This window comes from Carassius auratus, chromosome 43 (assembly GCF_003368295.1).
Source record: "Carassius auratus strain Wakin chromosome 43, ASM336829v1, whole genome shotgun sequence".
Lineage (NCBI taxonomy): Eukaryota > Metazoa > Chordata > Actinopteri > Cypriniformes > Cyprinidae > Carassius > Carassius auratus.
Window position 1 is genome coordinate 21,597,486 of NC_039285.1, and position 21,806 is coordinate 21,619,291.

Consider the following 21,806-nt stretch of genomic DNA (forward strand, 5'->3'; position numbering starts at 1 on the left):
GTTGGTTATAAGCATAAAAAAATGCATTGCAGATAATATAATATTACTTAAATAAAAGGCAACTTAAGTGACTTAAAGAGAGACACTTTCATGGATCAAAAACACTGTAAAGTATGTCAAATCATTATGTTCAAATAATATTTTGTCATGCTTTAAAGATGCACACTTTTAAAAGTAACATAATTATGAATTAAGTCCTACTTAAGTGTGTCAGTAAGTGCTCTTAAGTTCAACTAATTGCATTTAATATAAATGTGAACTATAATATATTGATATTTATTTCTAATCGACATGCAAGTATTCACACTCAGTTCACACTTAAGTACATTCTTTTAAATTACATTCATAAATTATATCCATAACAAGTACTCTTTTTAAGTGTACTTATATTTTTTCCAAGGGATAATATTCTTTCAAAAAAAAAAAAAAAAAGTATCGCTAAACATAGTTCAGTCTAAATAAAAGTAGATTATTTATCCAGTATTTGGATGAGGATTGCTTGTATGACACAGAATTGCTGCCTGTGTAGTGTGTTACATCAGTCACTTAGAAGGCTGCTACCTACAGTATGTAGGCTTGTTTTTGGAACAAAGGCGTGGTGTTTGCCGTTATATTGTTTGGTGTGCACATGTTTATGTTATATAAAACTCATTTATCTCAGCAATATAAAGTCAACATATTAATACTGTTATTATTTTCATCATCATTATTACCAGTAGAGAGCAGCTCTGAAACAGAGTTATTATGCTCCCTATGGAGGTCTCTTAGTGTGTGTGTGTGTGTGTGTGTTACCTGTGCTCTCTCTGTTCACACACTGGTCTGCAAATGGTCAAATTCCTCCTGTTCGTTCTCACACTCACACGTGAAGGAGCCCTCGACGTTCCAGCAGCGCGCAGAGCCACACACACCCTGCATCGTCTCACACTCGTTTACGTCTGCGCAGAGAGAGACACACACTTACTAAGAATAAACTTAACTTTCTCATGTGAAAAAGAAGTGTGCTTAATTGTACTGAATGTGCGCTTGCAGTGCACTTCAAATCTTAAAAGTATATTTTCTTAAAATAATACTGTACTTGTAGATAATATAATATTATTGGAAAAAAAGGCCAATTCAGGGAACTTACAGAGAAACACATTCATGACTATGTTTCTTAGAACACCTTAATACACTCCTAAAAATATTAAATATAAATTTTAAATATGATCTGATTTGATTTCAGTTTTTAATTTCTCTTTGGAGTGTAACAAGCTGATTGTGCATAGATAAGATCCCTGAAGTTACAAAGAATAAAGACTCAAAACCAAAGAGGTGTTCTTTGAAAGTATATGCATTTTGGAAACTTAGATTACTTACAACAGAACAGCAACACATTTTATGGATGAGCGTTTCATGAACCTAAGAGAGGAGGTAATTCTGACTTTTCTACGACAATCTGGCGCTTCTGAATCAGCTACTGGAGGTATGATTTGTTATTAGTAGAGCTGTAGTCAAGTCCAAGACCAGGACTAGTTGAGAGTAGGTTGAGGGTAGGTTTAAGACTGGCGTAGGTGTAGACGTTAATAAAACACAATCTAACAGGTGGAAAATTAAATTAGAAACATCTAAACTTTTCAGAAAGCAGCAGGTGCACCGCTGGTCATGTGACAAGAATCAACGAATCAGCTTCTTCCTTTCCCGTAACAAAATTGAAAGCTAAGCCAAGATGGAGAAACAACTGATCGTAGCTGTACAAGGATAGCCATGTTTATTATACTTTAAACCCACAAATGACATGCAAAAGAACAGAAAAATACATATATGGCCACTTAAGTGGCTTTTTAAAAAGCACTTTGTAACAATGTCAAATTAAAAAGTTTTACTTTAAAGTGCATTTTAAATTCTTAAAAAACTTTTTTTTTCTTGTGCTTTTAAGTAAACTTATTTTGATGTGTTGAATAACATACTAAAGCACATGTAAAGTGCTTGATTATGATTTTAAGTTGATTTATTTTAAATGTACTAAACTGCAACTGCATTAAAAATGTGTACCTACAAAATGAAATCAGCCTACATATAAAACTCCTACTTAAGTGGGTAAAAAACACTTTTATATGAATTTAATACAATTTTGAACTGTAATACATTTTCATTTAATTGTAAATACCATGCAATTAAGTGTCTGTAAATATTACATGAAATTCACACTTCAGTATTTTCTGTTTAAGTGTAAGTAATTTCTGTAGTGACTCCTCTTTTAAAGCATGCTGAAGGTCACTTGGTCATGGACTCACCCACACACATCTGTCCGTCGCCGCTGGACTCGTAGCCCCGGTCACACACACACTGATACGTGCCGATCAGATTCTGGCAGAAGGCGTGATGTCCACACACTGTCTCGTTAGCACACTCGTTAATGTCTGCGAGAGAGAGCCGGCTGTCATTCTGCACATGTGTGTGTGTGTGTGTGTGTGTGTGTGATTGACTCACCCACACACTCTCCGGAGGCGGTGATGTGGTATCCGGGCTCGCAGGAAGCCAGGCAGCGGAACGAGCCAATGGTGTTCTCACAGCGCTGGGATCCACACACCACACGCTCTGAGTCCAGACACTCGTTCACATCTGTAGAGCAAACTGAGCTGAGATCTGTCCCACACACACACACACACACACACACACACACACACACACACACGCACACACACACACACGCACACTCATACATGCATGACGCAACGAGTGTGACACAGCTATGATTTGCTCACTGGAAGGGAGCTTCTGCTATTAAGGTCACGTTTTCAGCACAAATAAAACATAAGACAAATTAAAAAAAAAAAAATAATAAAAAGGTGAAAACAATAATTCTAATTTCATACATTAATTTTTAGAGAGTGCTAAAAAAGTTCAATTTGCTTTAAATGTATTTTATGGCCACATTTTGCTTGTTTTGTATTTAATATATATATATATATATATATATATATATTTATGCCATGTTAGGATCGGGGCTATTTACATGACAAACACAAGGTCAGCATCATAATCCATGAAATGTTGTATTATTATATACATTTTTTTTTACTTCACATAAGACTAAATAGAACATACATTCAGGTGATGAAATATTTCACTTAAACATCCACATGTTAGTAATTTAATATTTAAATCAGAACAGTGTTGTACTAATTTGTCCCTCAATTAATCTAGCCACATTATATATATATAGTGATAACCAGATATACAATTCACTTTACTTGAATTTCTGGAATTTTTAAATTGCTTTACATAATCTGAGAGTAGCTTTACTGGATGTCATTTATTGTCAGTTCAATTATGGAAATAGGATTGGAACTGTATGCAAAGAAATCTGCTTTTAGAGTAGGTTTTTATACTTTTTATTTATTTTTTCAGTATGAAATTGTAACATACTGGTTGAATGTTTCCTCAAAAAAAAACAAAAAACAATAAAAATTTTATACAAGTAACATTTGGTGTGTGTGTGTGTGTGTGTGTGTTACCCAGGCAGACTGTTCTCTCTGGGTTGGTGGTGAAGCCGGTTTGGCAGTGGCACAGGAACGATCCTTCAGTGTTGATGCAGCGGCCGTCCTGACAAACTCCCTCCTGAACACACTCATCCACATCTGGAAACACACACACACACACATACACGAGATCATCACACGCAGAAACCATCAGTAATGCTCAGTCTCACAACATTGGTGCTCTGTTCTGGATGATTCAGATTGAGCAGTATTCACAGGAACAGGAAGACTGGATAACATCAAGTCAGTTTACTGAAAGTTGCTCTATGCTCTTTTATTTCCCACATATTTCCACAGTTTAGCTTTCATGAGCATTTTGCACCCTCTCTCTGACCCTCTGAATGAAACAAGCAGATTTTTGTTGAACTGTGCCTTTAAGATATCAGCGTAATAATGCCTATGGAGGATTCTACTTGTCATAATAGAAACATTTTTGATTAAAAGTTTCTAACAGAAAAAAATAAATGAAGTAAATGCATATAAATGTCATGAAATAAATACATAAATTTAAAATAAATAATACAATTTTAATAAATAAAATAGGTTAAAAATGTCGATAAAATGTAAATAAATAAATGACTAAATCAATGTCAGTAAATAAATAATTAATACAAAATGTGTCAAAAAAAAAAAAAATTAAATGCCATGAAAATAAATACATATATTTAAAAAGATAAATCATGAAATGTATCAAAATAAATAGTAAAAAAATAATAATAATATATATATATATATATATATATATATATATATATATATATATATATACATATATATATATATATATACATATATTTATATATATATATATATATATTTATATATATATATATATATATATATATATATATATATATATATATATATATATATATATATATATATATATACTTTTAATGACAATGTATGCACTTACAACATAAATTTCAATGACTAAACGATTCATTTAATCCAATAATTAAGGAACATTTCACACTGGAAAGATTTAAACTACTCTCTAATGACAAGGTCCAAATCTAAATCCAATGTCGCTGAGAAAAACATTCCTGACACATTTAGTGAGAAACGGCAGCTTGATGTTAGCTGTGCATCACGTCTGGTGTCATACCGTGACAGGACGTCCCGTTAATGGTGCTCTTGTAGCCTTGCACACAAACACACTTAAACGATCCGTCCGTGTTCACACACTCTCCGCTCGGAAAGCAGAAATCTCCTTCCAGACACTCGTTAATGTCTGAGCCAGACAGAGATGTGTTAAAAACAAACTCACACAAGGCGAGAGAGTCTAAAGCGTGAATCTAATATTTCTCTGACCTCGGCACAGGCGTCGCGGTCCGGATGCTCTGTATCCCGGCGAGCAGTCGCAGTGGAACGAGCCGTCCGTGTTCACACACACACTCTGCGGCCCACACATGTGAGGATTCGCACATTCATCGATGTCTGAAGGGAAAACAACCAGCTAGGGATAGCAGTGACATGCATTCATGTGATACGTAGCTGACAACATGAACTGGGTTTGGTCTGCATGCATATCACATCACTTTATCTTCTGCCTTGATGCCTCCTTATGGTGTCAGTCAAGCTTAATGCACCAAAAACATCACGATTTAGTTTTAATGAGCATTTTATGCCCTCTCTCTGACACTCTGAATCAAACAGGCTGATTTATATATATAAAAAAGTTTTTAGTTAACTTTAATACATATATTATTTTTTTATTATTTTACAGTGTATTTTACCTGTAGCTCAATTGGTAGAGCATTGCGCAATCAAGCGCAAGCTTGGGGGTTCGATTCCCCCGGAACACATGATAGGTAAAAATTGATAGCTTGCATGCACTGTAAGTTGCTTTGGATAAATGCATTTGCTAAATGCATACTATTTTAACTTTTTTTTTTTTAAATGGTTGTATTGCTCTCTTACCCGTGCATGTGCCGTCCTGTAGACTGAAGCCCAGATCACACACACACCTGAAGCTGCCGGGAGTGTTCATGCATTGGCCATTAGTGCAGCTCGGGGGGTTTTGACTGCATTCATCTGCATCTGAAAACACAGGAGGGACAGTGCACATTCAAAACCCGTCAATGGACCACACAAACAAAACAAACAATAACAACAACAACAACAACAACAACGAAAAGTGTCAGAAAAACAGTCAGTTTGAAATCTTTTGCACATTCAAGATTTCAAACACCACTACATGCATTTAAGCTAGTTTGAATGGATATGAATTCACTATATAATTGTGACATGTCTTTTGGAGAGAAAGCATGTGGTTACAGTTAGAATCACTTACAGAACTTTCAGAAACAACAACAACAACAAACATCAAAGCTATTAAAGCCCTTTTCCAGAGAGTAAAAACATGAAAAGGTAACCGTGACTCTCACAGTGTTTTTCATATCTCATAATTTTGTGTTTTGCATTATGTGTCGGTGTGGTCATTTAATGTAAAGCACTGTGGTCATCTTCAAATCTACTACAGACATAAATGTTGATTGATTGATTAAAATTTTTGACTTTGTGTCCCATAATTGCATTTAAAACTTATGAACTACATAAATAGCCACTCTTCTTGATTGTTTTCATATCGAATCAATGTTATTTGTTAATGAAAGTGATACCTTGGCATTGGCCGTCAAGAAGCTCAAAGCCCGGCTGACAGGAGACACACTTGAAGGAGCCAACTGAGTTCACACACTCTTTTCCAGGACACTGAAGCTCAGTTTCACACTCGTTCACATCTGGAAGAGGATAAGAAACAGACCAGAACCATCTATAGGTCATTGTTTAAATATTTTGTTGTGCTTTGCAGAATTACAGTTATTTTTGATGTGTTAACATAATAAAGCACATGCAAAATACTTGATTATAATTTTAACTGAAAAATGTTAAATGTTCTAAATTACAAATACAGTTAAAACATGGCATACAAGTTTCGGTCCCACTTTATATTGTCCCTAATACCTGTGTACATACATAGTAACTAGATGTGTACATAGTATGTAACCACAGTGTAAGTAAACACTGGTACATAGTATCTACAGCTGTAATGTTTGTTTAACTACACATAGGTAACAACCCACTGAATGGTATGTGTAAGTCCACATGTGTAACAGGACATTGGTAACAACACTTTTGGCGATGAAAGTACAAATGAGTAACAGGACTAACAGCACTTTTTGGTAAAGAAAGTGTTACAATTTATATTACATTTATCATGAAATTATTCGGACGTTGCATAGAAGCGGCCAGTAAGTCAGGCTTTACATATAAATTGTGTTTGGTGTCCAAAATGTTACACTTTATATTAAGAGGACAGTTGCTGAGGAGTTACCATGTAAGTAAGCTGGTATTACAGTGGTGCACCAGCTCCAACTTGAGATCCAACTCTTCCCACTTTACATATCCCTAAACCCACCCATTTCCACCCCCCCGGATCCCATTTCTACCCCTAAAGTTACCCATTTCCATACTCTTGGATCCAATTTCCACCCTTAATCTTACCAATTTCCACCCCCCGAATCCCATTTCCACCCCTAAAGTTACCCATTTCCATCCTCTTGGATCCAATTTCCACCCTTAAACTTACCAATTTTCACCCCTAAAGTCACCCATTTCCATACTCTTGGATTCAATTTCCACCCTTAAACTTACCAATTTCCACCCTTAAAGTTACCCATTTCCATATTCTTGGATGCAATTTCCACCCTTAAACTTACCAATTTCCACCCCCCGAATCCCATTTCCACCCCTAAAGTTACCCATTTCCATACTTTTGGATTCAATTTCCACCCTTAAACTTACCAATTTCCACCCCTAAAGTTACCCATTTCCATATTCTTGGATGCAATTTCCACCCTTAAACTTACCAATTTCCACCCCCCGAATCCCATTTCCACCCCTAAAGTTACCCATTTCCATACTTTTGGATCCAATTTCCACCCTTAAACTTACCAATTTCCACCCCTAAAGTTACCCATTTCCATATTCTTGGATCCAATATCCACCCTTAAACTTACCAATTTCCACCCCTAAAGTTACCCATTTCCATATTCTTGGATCCAATTTCCACCCTTAAACTTACCAATTTCCACCCCCCGAATCCCATTTCCACCCCTAAAGTTACCCATTTCCATTTTCTTGGATCCAATTTCCAACCTTAAATTTACCAATTTCCACCCCCCGGAGCCCATTTCCACCCCTAAAGTAACCCATTTCCATCCTCTTGGATCCAATTTCCACCCTTAAACTTACCAATTTCTACCCCTGAATCCCATTTCCACCCTTAAAGTTACCCATTTCCATTCTCTTGGATCCAATTTCCAACCTTAAATTTACCAATTTCCACCCCCCGAAGCCCATTTCCACCCCTAAAGTAACCCATTTCCATCCTCTTGGATCCAATTTCCAACCTCATATTTACCAATTTCCACCCCCCGAATCCCATTTCCACCCCTAAAGTTACCCATTTCCATTCTCTTGGATCCAATTTCCAACCTTTAATTTACCAATTTCCACCCCCCGAATCCCATTTCCACCCCTAAAGTTAACCATTTCCATCCTCTTGGATCCAATTTCCACCCTTAAACTTACCAATTTTCACCCCTAAAGTTACCCATTTCCATACTCTTGGATTCAATTTCCACCCTTAAACTTACCAATTTCCACCCCTAAAGTCACCCATTTCCATTCTCTTGGATCCAATTTCCAACCTTAAATTTACCAATTTCTACCCCCGAATCCCATTTCCACCCCTAAAGTTACCCATTTCCATTCTCTTGGATCCAATTTCCACCCCCCTAATCCCATTTCCACCCCTAAAGTAACCCATTTCCATCCTCTTGGATCCAATTTCCACCCTTAAACTTACCAATTTCTACCCCCGAATCCCATTTCCACCCCTAAAGTTACCCATTTCCATTCTCTTGGATCCAATTTCCAACCTTAAATTTACCAATTTCCACCCCCCGAAGCCCATTTCCACCCCTAAATTAACCCATTTCCATCCTCTTGGATCCAATTTCCAACCTTAAATTTACCAATTTCCACCCCCCGAAGCCCATTTCCACCCCTAAATTAACCCATTTCCATTCTCTTGGATCCAATTTCCACCCCCCGAATCCCATTTCCACCCCTAAAGTTACCCATTTCCATTCTCTTGGATCCAATTACCACCCTTAAACTTACCAATTTCCACCCCCCGAATCCCATTTCCACCCCTAAAGTTACCCATTTCCATTCTCTTGGATCCAATTTCCACCCTTAAACCTACCCATCTCCACCCTGGATCAAATGGTACCAATTACACTTATATATGTTGTTACAAAATGTAGTTATATAATTCCTGTTCCATGAGTACTTAGTGAGGTAAAAAAGTGTTGTTACCAATTCCCTGTTACACATTTTTACTTACACAAGCCACTCGGAGGGTTGTTACATGTGTAGTTACAGAAATATTACAGCTGTAGATACTATGTACCAATGTGTACTTAAAACGTGGTTACATACTATTTACACATTTAGTTACTATGTAAGTACACAGGTATTAGAGACAATATAAAGTGGGACCCAATTAAGTTTCGATAGAAACTTATAATTATATATATAAAAAATAGAATAGAAAAAATATTTAAAGACAATAGAATTACAAATACAGATGTACTGAAGTCCTACTGAAGTGGGTCAAAAAGGTCAGCTAATTGCATTTCATATAATTTTTACATATATACACTTATGTGTACATTCTTTATTTATTTGTAGGTTTAGCTCAGTAAAACGGTTCTGATGGTTTGGTCACCTCTGCAGATGTTTCCCTCCAGTCTGAATCCAGCACGACACACACAGCTGTAGCTGCCCATGTTATTCTCACAGCGGCCGTTAACACACACATCAGGAGTCTGACCACACTCGTCAATATCTGAGACACAGAAACTACTCACTCATTATACAATAGGCTTCATACTCTCTCTACTGGAACATCCAACAGAAACCAGATTCAGATGATCCTTGAGCTGCTTGAAGCTGAACATAAACTGGTTCAAGCCGGTTTAGTTGGTTAATCAACTGGTGTTGATGATGGCTGAGATCAACCTGGTTGACCCGTCTAGTTCAATCAGAACTTTTTACTTCCTACTATTTAATTATTTATTTATTTGAAAAAAGTGAAATGAGATAATTTTTTTATTTTATTATTTTTTCTGTTTTTATTTTATTTTGTTATTTTATTTATTTATTTTGTTACATAACTATGGGAGCCTGTTTTCACTAATAAATAAATTAATTGCAACTTTACATATCCCAATTGATTTTGTTTCCGCAATACACTTGAAATAGCGAGTTATAACGTCAGTTTTTCTCACAATTCTGAATTCTTTTCTCAGAACAGTGATATATAAACTCCATATTTCTGAGTAATCAACTCCAATTCAGAGAGAGAAAAAAAGTAACAATTTGGTCTAATAATAAATTATATTTTACTCTGTATGAGGGTTTTTGCCTTCGGAAAATTGCATATGTTTGAATAATATCAAATATAATTGGAGAAAAACAAATACATTTGTATGTCCTTTTTAAGTTGGCCCAAATAATATTTTTTTTCATAATAACAATTTAATTTAAAAGGTCAAGTATATTGGTCCATTCATTCTTACATTTCAGTCCAGATGTGTTGTAATGCTGCTTAGAAACAATCAGTATTGTATTTAGCGCTATTCAAATAAAGGTGTCTTGACTTGTTCTATTTACCTGAACATGCTCTGTTTTTAAGGCTAAATCCAGGCCTGCATGAAACACAGTGATACGATCCCTGAGAGTTCACACACTCCTGTTCAGGACATTGGGATGGATCCTCACACTCATTCACATCTGTGTCCAAGAGCACACACATGAGTCACAGCACTTACATCATTATTAATAACTGGTTTGTATGAATGCATATACCTGTGCAGGAGCCGCCCCGCAGTCTGTAGCCGGTTCTGCACACACACCTGAAGCTGCCAAGTGTGTTTTCACACAGTCCGTTAGAGCAAGGAGTCGGCGTCTGACGGCATTCATCGATATCTAGACACACAACACCGTCCTACATTCAGGGTCTGTGGGTATTTCACAAGATCGTGATTTGAAATGGATTGTTACCTGAACATGCTCCGTTTTTAAGGCTATATCCAGGCCTGCATGAAACACAGTGATATGATCCCTGAGAGTTCACACAGTTCTGTCCGGGACACTGCAGTGGATCTTCACACTCATTCACATCTGTAACATCACACAGATCAGACCATGCACACGGGAACACAGACGTACTTTACTTCTAAACGGATATCATTTAGACCTAAGCCACTTTTACTCTTCTTACCCACACAGGCATTGGCCTGAAATCTGTAACCCGTTCGACATGAGCATCTGTAGCTGCCTGGTGTGTTTTCACAGCGGCCGCCCAGACAGGGTGACGGCGTCCGACGACATTCATCAATATCTGAAGAAGAGAACCATTCATTTTACCTTTAAAGGTTTTACTCTTATAAACTGTTGTGAAAAAGAACTTTGATTGTGCTGAATGTGCAATTGGAGTGTATTTTCAATCTTAAATAGTATATTTTGAAAAACTGTACTTGCAGAAATATATTTATCAACGCCACTTAAAGAGAGACACTTTTGTGACTTAACACTAGAGATGTTCCGATACCCTTTTTCTCTTCCCGATACCGATTCCGATACCTGGGCTCAGGGTATCGGCCGATACCGAGTACTGATCCGATACCTGGGTGTATATCTGTATATACAGCTGTATATACTACTAGCCCTGTGTAAATTGCTAGAATTTTTTTATGGTGTGCTTCAGACAGATCCCTCAATAAAACATGAACAAATACATGGTGAACTACTGTATTTATTACAGTATTTTTATTATCTAACATGAATTTGACAGTATTATTTATTTTCATATGCAAAAAAGAACTTCAAATGCAGCCAAAAATCTAACACCGCAAACTAAAAAAGGTATTTAAGTTTTACAATATAACTGTATAAAAAAACTGCAACAAATAAGTCTAGGAATATAAAAAAAGATCTATTAATCAGATAATCTCTAACAAGTAAAAAACAAGTAAAAAACAAGCAACCATCTAGGCATAATTATTATTATTATAGAGATGTATTATTATTACTGTAGGCTACAACAGTAGCTTTATATATTGTCAATTTACTCATGTAAACCAAACATTTATTTTAATGGGCTGCCATGAAGATCTTTGAGTGTCTGTGTTTATGATATGACAGTATTCTCAAATGAAACGGTAAATTCTCATGAAGTGACGGTTTATGCGTTCGTGTCCTCATGACACACAGCAGAGACTACAAAACAGCGAGCTCTCGCGCATCTGTGCCAGTCACCCACAGAGATGTAGATTTTGCGGGAGTAATATTTAAATAGTATTTTGCAGTTTAATATTCACAGACACTAGTATATATTCGGCTACTGTCTGGAGCCCTGCGTTTTGACTTCCACGGAAGCGACTGAACGCAGCTGCCGGTACTGAATATACTCGAGAGTCTGTAACTACCGGTACTACAGTGACATACTGCTAACCACTGATCTATAATATAGAAGCGGCTTCACTGTCTTTTGGCAGTTTAGAATGTGATGAGTGATCCAGTCATATATAGATCAGGGCTGCTAACGCGTTTTCATTTCTTCTTCGCTGCTCTAAACAGGGGTTGCTTGTGGCAACACAGCACAACTTCCTGTGTTTTCAATGCATTTTGAGCAGCGAAGAAGAACCGTGCAGCGGTTAGGCAAAGCTTGCGGTCATAACTAGGTCTTTTTTAAGAAAATGGTATCGGATCGGTATATGGGTTCATGTACTCGCCGATGCCGATGCCAGAATTTGTTGTGGTATCGGAGATATTTCCGATACTAGTATCGGAATCGGAACAACTCTACTTAACACTAAAGTAGACTTTTTAAAAAAGTGCACTTTGTAGTGGTCACGACACGTCTGTGAGGAGTTTGGAGCGAGGAACGACTGAGATGAGAAATAGCGAACACAGGACAGGATGTACAGGATGACAATCAAACTAATTAACCAAACAAGGACAGGAACATGACCAAATAAGGCAACGCTGGAGGATGGCAGTCCTACAGGGCTCACCCCGCATAGATGGTTCAAGTTCCTGACAGTTATAATGTCAAATTAAAAGTTTTATTTTAAAGTACATGCTAAATCATTATGTTTAATCTTTTGAGTTGATTTTAAGTACACTTATTTTAGAGTGTTATCATATGTAATTTAAAGGTACTAAATATATATTTCTTTGCAGTACAGAACATAATATATTATGCATGCATTATTTAACATGTATGATAAATGGTACCTTTTTTATTTATTGTTTTATTAAGTAAAGTAAATTAAACATTGTTTAACAAAATGTTTTTAGTTTTAGTTCAAAGACTATATAATTAATTATGGAATTGCAAATACAAAAGTTTAAAAAGCACTCTTAAGTTCAATACATTTTAATAAATTTTCCTTTAATTATACATAACATGCAATTAAGTGTCTAACCATTAGGCCACGACTTGGCCTTCCAAAAGAGGACATGACTAGAAATCATGTTTACATCAGGTTTATAATTGGGTTTAATGTTTACGTCTCGTCGCTCTGGCTGGACAGGGCATCACAATATGTTCAGGGGCTTAACGTTTCAGTCACACGTTTGAGGTATTCAGCCAATCACGATGCACTGGATATCTGGCCAATCACAGCACACCTCGCTTTTCAGACCGATGAGTCTTGTAAAAATCAGCGTGTTTCAGAAGGCGAGGGCATAGAGGAGAAATAATAATGTACAGTATATGGAAAATAATGAGTTATTTTTTTTTTACCTTTTTCATTACACCAAAAACACAAAATAATGTTCTTTTTAGCAGCATCATATGACTCCTTTAAAAGTCTTTTTCACAACATAATAGGGCCCTTTTACAGCATACTTATACAGATTAGTTTGCTGTCATTCCATTGATATTTGTGTGCAGTGTGTTACCTGAACATTGTCCATTGAGGAGATCAAAGCCTGGCTTACAGGAGACACACCTGTAAGAGCCCTGAGAGTTCACACACTCCTGACCCGGACAGCGCAGGGGGTCTACACACTCATCTATGTCTAAAAACACAAAACACTGTATGATTTGAAATCACAATTTAATAAAATAGCAAATACTGTTTTGGAGACAGAAAACAGACAATTCATTTCTATCATGCAGTACGTTTTCATTGAGTCATTAGATACAAAACTGGTCAAATGTTTAGGGTCAGTAAGATTTCTTTATGCTTTTGAAAGAATTCCAAAAAAGTTGGGACACTGTACAAATTGTGAATAAAAACAGAATGCAAGGATGTGGAAGTTTCAAATTTCAATATTTTATTCAGAATACAACATAGATGACATATCAAATGTTTAAACGGAGAAAATGTATCATTTTAAGGGAAAAATAAGTTGATTTTAAATATCATTGCATCAACACATCTCAAAAAAGTTGGGACAAGGCCATGTGTACCACTGTGTGGCATCCCCTCTTCTTTTTATAACTGCAAACTAAACTAGTCTGCAAACGTCTGGGGACTGAGGAGACAGGTTGCTCAAGTTTCAACTATTCTAGGTCTTCTTTGTCACATCTTCCTCTTTATGATGTGCCAAATGTTTTCTGTGGGTGAAAGATCTGGACTACAGGCTGGTCATTTCAGTACTCGGATCCTTCTTCTACGCAGCTATGATGTTGTAATTGATGCAGTATGTGGTCTGGCATTGACATGTTGGAAAATGCAAGGTCTTCCCTGAAAGAAACAACGTATGGATGGGAGCATATGTTGTTCTAGAACTTGGATATACCTTTCAGCATTGATGGTGCCTTTCCAGATGTGTAAGCTGCTCATGCCACACGCACTCATGCAACCCCAAACCATCAGAGATGCAGGCTTCTGAACTGAGCGCTGATAACAACTTGGGTTGTCCTTGTCCTCTTTAGTCCAGATGACATGGCATCCCAGTTTTCCAAAAAGAACTTCAAATTTTGATTTGTCTGACCACAGAACAGTTTTCCACTTTGCCACAGTCCATTTTAAATGAGCCTTGTTCATGTTTAGATATGGCTTGTTTTAATAATAATAATAATAATAATAATAATAATAATAATAATAATAATAATACCTTTTATTTATAGTCACCTTTCAAGAAACTCAAGGACACCGTACAATAAAACAAAACATAAAACGCAAGCATTATAACAACACATTAAGTAAGAAAATCATTAAAAGCAAACCCTTTTTATCTGAACTTTAAAATGAGAAATATAATCCAGCTGGCGAATGTGCAAAGGTAAAGAGTTCTATAGCTTCTGCAATGCACAACTAAAAGTCCTACCACCAAAGGAACTCATCTTGAAGTTTGGAACAGACAATAATGTGCAGAAGATTCCAAAGAGCGCAAGGAGGTATACAAATGAAAAAGATCTAAAATATAATGGGGTACCAAATTATGAAGAGCTTTGTAGGTAAGAAGTTAAATTTTGTGATGTACATGATGATGAACAGGAAGCCAATGCAACTTAAAAACAATAGGTGTTAAATGATCGAAAGTACATGAACGGGTAACTATCCTAGCTGCTGAATTCTAAATTAACTGTAATCGATGTTGTTTCCCAGTAATGCCAAATAAAACAGAATTACGATAATCAATTTGAGATGTAACTAATGGATGAATAAGCATTCCAGCACTATTGAGAGAGTGAAGAACGACGTCTAGCAATATTGCGTAAATAAAAAAAAATGTAGAAAGTGAAATATTACTGATATGGGAACCAAACAAAAGCAACCCTTCCAGTATAACTCCAAGACTTTTCACCTGGGCAGAAAAAAAATAACTGAACTATTATCAATTAACAAGGTAAAGGATTGAGTTTTAGATAAGACCGACCTAGAACCCACAAGAGGGCTTTTGTCTTATTGGTATTTAACTTAAAAAAAAATATTATTCATCCAAATTTTAATGTCCTGGAGACATTTAGTAAAGTTAGGCGGGGTATGAGAAACATTAGGTCTTGAAGAAATGTACACTTGTGTGTCATCAGCATAACATTTTTTATTAATACCATAGGAAAAATACGACCAAGAGGTAGAATATAAATGATGAATAAAAGCAGACCCAACACTGACCCCTGTGGAATGCCAGTAACTGAGATAGGATCTGAATTTGTATTCTTAATCTGCACAAACAGTTTTCTGTCACTTAAAGGGGGGGTGAAATGCTCGTTTTCACTCAATATCCTGTTAATCTTGAGTACATATAGAGTAGTACTGCATCCTTCATAAATCCAAAAAGTCTTTAGTTTTATTATATTCATAAGAGAAAGATTGTCGGTACCGATTTTTCCCGGAAAAACACGAGCGTCTGGAGGCGTGACGTGTGGGCGGAGCTAAAGAATCACGAGCGCGAATAGGCTTTTGCCTTGAGAGCATGTGGAAGCTGTGACATTACCGTGAGGAAAAAAACATCATCCAAAACAAACCATGGCTTACAGTCAGATTCAGCTGTTTATTTATGATCCAGAATCAGATCCCGAGGCTGAAACTGAACGAAAGCAGCAGCAGCAACGACTCGCTCCGAGCGGGGCTCGAACCCGGGTCTCCGGCATGGGAGGGGACGCACTAACAAGGAGGCAGAGATATTTGAAGCAGTTTTACTCACTGCCTGCGGTTCCAACACACGATCGTGACCCTTTTTCCTTGGGATTGCATCATCCTTAAGAAATAAACGATAAGCAAATCCGTCATCAAACTGGGCCTTGTTTGTAAAACAAGCATCTTCGAAATGCAGGGAACAAACACAAACACTTGCACAACTCCGTTGATGCTCTGTAAAAATAAACTCCATCCACTGGTCCCTTAATGCTGTTTTTTTTTGGTAATCTGTGCAGGGTTGTCTTGCCCTGGCAACCAAAAACACACTTCTTTTGTGACTTTTCGCGACGCTCTCGCTCTGATCAGTGAATCTCTCTGATCAGTGAAATGTCTGTGCTGCTCAGCCTCCCTATACAGGAGTGCGCTCTTTTCCGGCAGTAGTGCCTTGGGAACCATATAAGGAAATTCCGCTCCATCTAACGTCACACAGAGCCATACTCGAAAAAAACTTTCCAAAACTTGTGACAAACCGGAAGGAGTATTTTGGGAACAAAAATACTCCTTCAAACATACAACTTAATTTTTGAAACTTTGTCCATGTTTAGCATGGGAATACAACTCTTTAACAGTGTAAAAAACTCAGTATGCATGAAATAGCATTTCACCCCCCCTTTTAAATAAGATGAAAACCAAGAAGCGCATTATCAGCTATTCCTATGCAAGCCAATCGGTCCAATAATACTGAATGGCTAATAGTATCAAATGTAGCACTAACATCTAACAGAATAAGAATAGACAGAAGACCAGAATCAGCAGCTAGGAGAAGATAATTTATAACCTTAACAAGAGCTGTTTCAGTACTATGTTTGGGTCGAAAGCCTGATTGAAAATGCTCATAAATGTCATTACTTTGTAAATGCAATTCAAGTTGTGCTGCTACTGTTCTTTCTAGTTTTTTTTAAAATAAAAGGGAGATTAGAAATAGGCCTGTAATTATTTAGATCATTAGGATCAGCGCCAGTCTTTTTAAGAATTGGAGTGATAGAAGCCATTTTTAAAGATGAAGGAACAGTAGCAGTTGATACTGACAAACACACAATATCTGTAATAATAGAAGAAACTGAATTGATACAGGACTTCACTAAAACAGTAGGTAAGGGATCAAGTGAACAAGTGGAAGTCTTAGACTTCATGATCTGCTTAGTATATAATCAACTGAGGGCAGCTCAAAATTAAAGAAAGTACTTGCAGACCAACAAATATGGTCCATTTTGATAATCACTATAGACATCAACACAGAATTAACCAATTCATAATGTATTCTGTCAATCTTAGAGTTAAAAAAAAATAGAATAGGACACACAGTGACTGGGAGAAAGTGAAACAGTATCATGAGGTTTCAACAGTTTGTTAATAGTACTGAACAACGTCCTTGTATTAGACTGTCCATTAGCAATAAGTTTGCATAAAACAATGATTTAGCTCTTTCCAGTGCTGCCTTGTAGGAAACCAGATGCTCAGAATACATCTGCTTATGTACTCCAAGGCCAGATCTTTTGCACAGTCTCTCCAATTGACGACCCAAGGCCTTCTGATGGTGGAGTTCAGAAGTATACCGAGGAGAAGGGTTAACAAATGATACATTGCGGGTTTTCAGAGGAGCCACAGTGTTAAGTATTTGAAACAGACTGTTGTTATAGGACGGACCAAATCAGATGTAGAAGTAAAAAAACAGGGATGTTTACAGAGTAATCAATCATTCCATCCAAAACATATTTTGACCTATAGAGTTTTAGCAGCGAATGACATGGTAGATTGTGTTCACCGACAATGTGTTCTGTAAGTATTCCTGAGCTCATGTTGTTATTTCCATTGCAGTAGCATTCTTGTATGTGATTCCTGAAGATCACGGGCATCCAGTATGGTTTTCCGGCCTTGACCCTTACGCACAGAGATTGTTCCAGATTCTCCAATTTTTCTCTGAGAAACTCCTTTCTGATATTCCTCCACTAATTTTCGACACAGCATTGGGGGAATTGGTGATCCTCTGCCCATCTTGACTTCTGAGAGACACTGCCACTCTGAGAGGCTCTTTTTATACCCAATCATGTTCCCAATTGACCTAATAAGTTGAAAATTGGTCCTCCAGCTGTTCCTTATATGTACATTTAACGTTTCTGGCCTCTTATTGCTACCTGTCCCAACTTTTTTGGAATGTGTTGCTCATGAAATCCAAAATGAGCCAAAATTTGGCATTTAATTTCAAAATGTCTCACTTTCAACATTTGATACATTATCTATTCTATTATGAATAAAATGTGAATTTGAATTGTGAATTTGTAGTGTCCTTTTTTTTAGACTTTTTTTGGAATCAGGGTTTGTATTTTTTGTATTATTATATTCAAAAGTAATGTATTTCTGTGATGCACAGCTGTATTTCCAGCATCATTCCTCCAGTCTTCAGTGTCACATGATCTTCAGAAATCATTCTAATATGCTGATTTGCTGCTCAATTAACATTTCTAATTAATATCAATGTTTAAGACTGTTGTGCTGGTTCATATTTTTGTGGAAACTGTGATGCATATTTTTTTTCAAGATTATTTGATAAATAGAAGGTTGAGAAACATTTTTCACATTTAATGTGTCCTTGTTGAATAAAAAAATCTTTATTTCTTTAAAAAAAAAAAAAAACTTTCTGACCCCAAGCTATGGAATGGTAATTAAATTAATGTCTTACATTTTTGGATACTATAACATTTCGTTACTAAAATAAAGTGCTAAAAGGTACAAAGCAAAGAAAAAGTGAGCAAGCATTGTGGGTAAAATGATTACCTACGCAGCTGTTGCCCTGTAGTTTGTATCCAGTCCTGCAAAAACACCTGAAACTGCCCAGTGTGTTTTCACAGCGGCCGTTTACACAGGGATTCGGCACCTGACGACACTCATCCAAATCTGTGGAACCCATCGATCTCATCAATGATTACATGCACAGCATTCTACAAACAAGCTATTAGGATGTGTTTATCCAGCGCAATGAGAGAAAGAGATGTTTCTCACCTACACACACGGTCTGCTGCGAGTTGGTCTGGTATCCTGACGGACAAACACACCGGAAGCTGCCCGCTGTATTCTCACACTGACCCACAGAACACGGACGGGGTGTTAGCACGCACTCGTTTATGTCTATTAGTGAGACAGAGAGAGTGAAAGAGAGAGAGAGAGAGAGAGAGAGAGAGGATGGACTAATCATTGATTTCTTCTGACTCTGTATTATGGTCAATATTATCTTTGTATCATTGATGTTCTATTATAGATTCTGTCAAATCCATTTTAAATAAGGTTTTATTTTTATATTTTATGTTTTCACTTTAAATGTTTTGTATTTTAATTGTATGTATTTTTTGTAATTTTAATTGTTTGTTTTTATTAGGCTTTTAATAATTCTCTAGTTTTTATTATTTGTTATTTATTAGTTTACATTTATTTAGCTTAAGTGGTTTAACTACTTAAGTAAAATAAAATAAAATATAAAAACAATTAGTTATTTTATTTAAACAAATTTTAGTTTAAAGTTTTTTTTTTTGTTTTTTTTTTGGTAGTATCTTACGATAATGTTCCATTTGTTAGTTAACAAACTATCTATCTATCTATCTATCTATCTATCTATCTATCTATCTATCTATCTATCTATCTATCTATCTATCTATCTATCTATCTATCTATCTATCTATCTATCTAGTTTGTATATGGTTATATATTAACGTATGTATTTATGTATGTATGAGTTTTAGTTATGCAAGTAATGTCTAAAGTCATGCAAGTGCGTAAAACAAATGAAAAGAGTTAAAGCACTAAAAATCTGAATTGATTTTGATTGGGATGTGAGCTGTCCTCTCAACAATTTCACCCTGATCTTTGACCTTAAAAGCTTTGATGCACCAATGGGGAGATAAGGAATCCTTGAGTCACGTAAAACAATCTTAAATATGCTGCAGAAAAATGGCAGGTGGTCTTGAGGTGTGAAAGAAACATGTAATATCTACATCATTTAAATGGAAGTACATTGATATGATGCCTTACATATTTTTCTTTCGGAGAGTGGAAGTCTGCCGTGTTATTTTTTATTTCTCATGTTTAAAGTAATGCAGTAAATGACAGGCTCATACCTTGGCAGTGGCCCTGCTGAGAGTTAAAGATATATCCAGTGTTACAAACACATGTGTGTCGACCGCCTGGCAGGTCAAGACAGTGACCCGAACCGCACACCTGAGGTCTCGATTCACACACCAGGCCATCTGGGGAACCACACACAAAGGAGCCGTCATGATGAAATCAATTATATATTAGCTATTTCTATACGTATGTTATATAATATGCTTTTAAAATACTTTTTCTTTTAATCAGATTAACTGAATCTCAGAAGTATGCTGTGGTCCTATTCTATTCATTCCTCTCCAAACCAAATCCATCAAACAATCACACTGAAGACAAATGATGAGGAAATTATAGTTTTGTATCCAGCTCTGCATTTTTCAAGGTTGATATGAATTTGCCGTCACTTCAGCTCTGGAAATCAGTCATTTATATGAGCAGGCCAATGAACTGTCTGGGCATGCTTACAGTTTCTTGGAGAAGTGATCAACAAGTCACTGTAACTATAGTCTGTCTCGTTGAAGTTCTGGTCTGATTGATCGTTTTGTTTTAAGACCAACATCCTGAGGAACAACTTCACTTTCATGTGAATAAATCCTGCCCAACAACATTTGACAATAAATAACCGATCGAAAACAGCAGCGAAAAGCAGAGCCCAAAAATTCAGTCGAGAAATGTGCTTAACCCTCTGGAGTCTAAGGCTATTTTTGGGGCCTGGAGAGGTTTGTCATGCCCTGACATTTGTGCTTTTTTTCAGTTTCTTATAAATATCTAAATGGGTAAAGTCTAGTCTCACTCTAATCAGCACAAACTGGGCTATAATAATATGTGAGCAGCATGTATGTACATAAAACACATACAGAACATTGGTTCCCGGGACTTTTGAGAACTGGAGCTTGTAGCCTAGAATTTTTCTTTCTAAATGATGTGTAAACCATCTTGTTTACTCACTCACTGAAAACAATATATTGATTTAAATTTTCTAAGACATTTTTTTTAATAAAAGTCATATGTGAGTAGGTGTCAACTATCATGAATATCATTGTGATTTACACCTGAGAAGACAAAGACCCGCATAATGAGTTGCATAATGAGCTGCATAATGAGCCGCATAATGAGCCGTTCAGTCAGCTGTGTGTCACTGAGAGGGAGGAGTTACAAGAAAGAATGTGAGGACAAAATTTATGTATATCATTTTATGTTTGTAGTTTATTTACAATATATTTAATTAACCCACAACATAATTTAATATCCACTTGCGAGTGCAGTTAAACCATTTATTAATAACAATAAAAGCTGAATTTCAAACTGATTTTTTTGCACCATTACTCCAGTCACACAATCCTTCAGAAATCCTTTTAACAATCTGATTTTATTTTGATGTGTTGACTAACATGTCAAAGCACATGTAAAGTACTTGATTATCATTTTAAATTTAGTGTGTTATCTGATA

At 36.3% G+C, this 21,806-nt stretch overlaps 1 protein-coding gene across 1 annotated transcript in view; it reads right to left on the bottom strand.

Annotated features, from left to right (window-relative positions):
* The window catches only part of LOC113061323 (latent-transforming growth factor beta-binding protein 4-like), a 71,367-nt gene that overhangs the window by 7,276 nt on the left and 42,285 nt on the right, over positions 1-21,806 (bottom strand). Inside the window, exons 14-30 of the mRNA XM_026230342.1 lie at positions 20,368-20,496; positions 19,259-19,384; positions 19,034-19,153; positions 13,566-13,685; positions 10,879-10,998; positions 10,659-10,778; positions 10,464-10,583; positions 10,269-10,388; positions 9,322-9,441; positions 6,146-6,265; positions 5,445-5,564; positions 4,836-4,961; positions 4,630-4,755; positions 3,498-3,620; positions 2,470-2,601; positions 2,274-2,399; positions 810-935 (exon numbers count right to left, since the gene is read on the bottom strand). Of these exons, the coding sequence (XP_026086127.1) occupies positions 810-935; positions 2,274-2,399; positions 2,470-2,601; positions 3,498-3,620; positions 4,630-4,755; positions 4,836-4,961; positions 5,445-5,564; positions 6,146-6,265; positions 9,322-9,441; positions 10,269-10,388; positions 10,464-10,583; positions 10,659-10,778; positions 10,879-10,998; positions 13,566-13,685; positions 19,034-19,153; positions 19,259-19,384; positions 20,368-20,496 (2,094 nt within the window). The remainder of the gene's footprint in view (positions 1-809; positions 936-2,273; positions 2,400-2,469; positions 2,602-3,497; positions 3,621-4,629; positions 4,756-4,835; positions 4,962-5,444; positions 5,565-6,145; positions 6,266-9,321; positions 9,442-10,268; positions 10,389-10,463; positions 10,584-10,658; positions 10,779-10,878; positions 10,999-13,565; positions 13,686-19,033; positions 19,154-19,258; positions 19,385-20,367; positions 20,497-21,806) is intronic.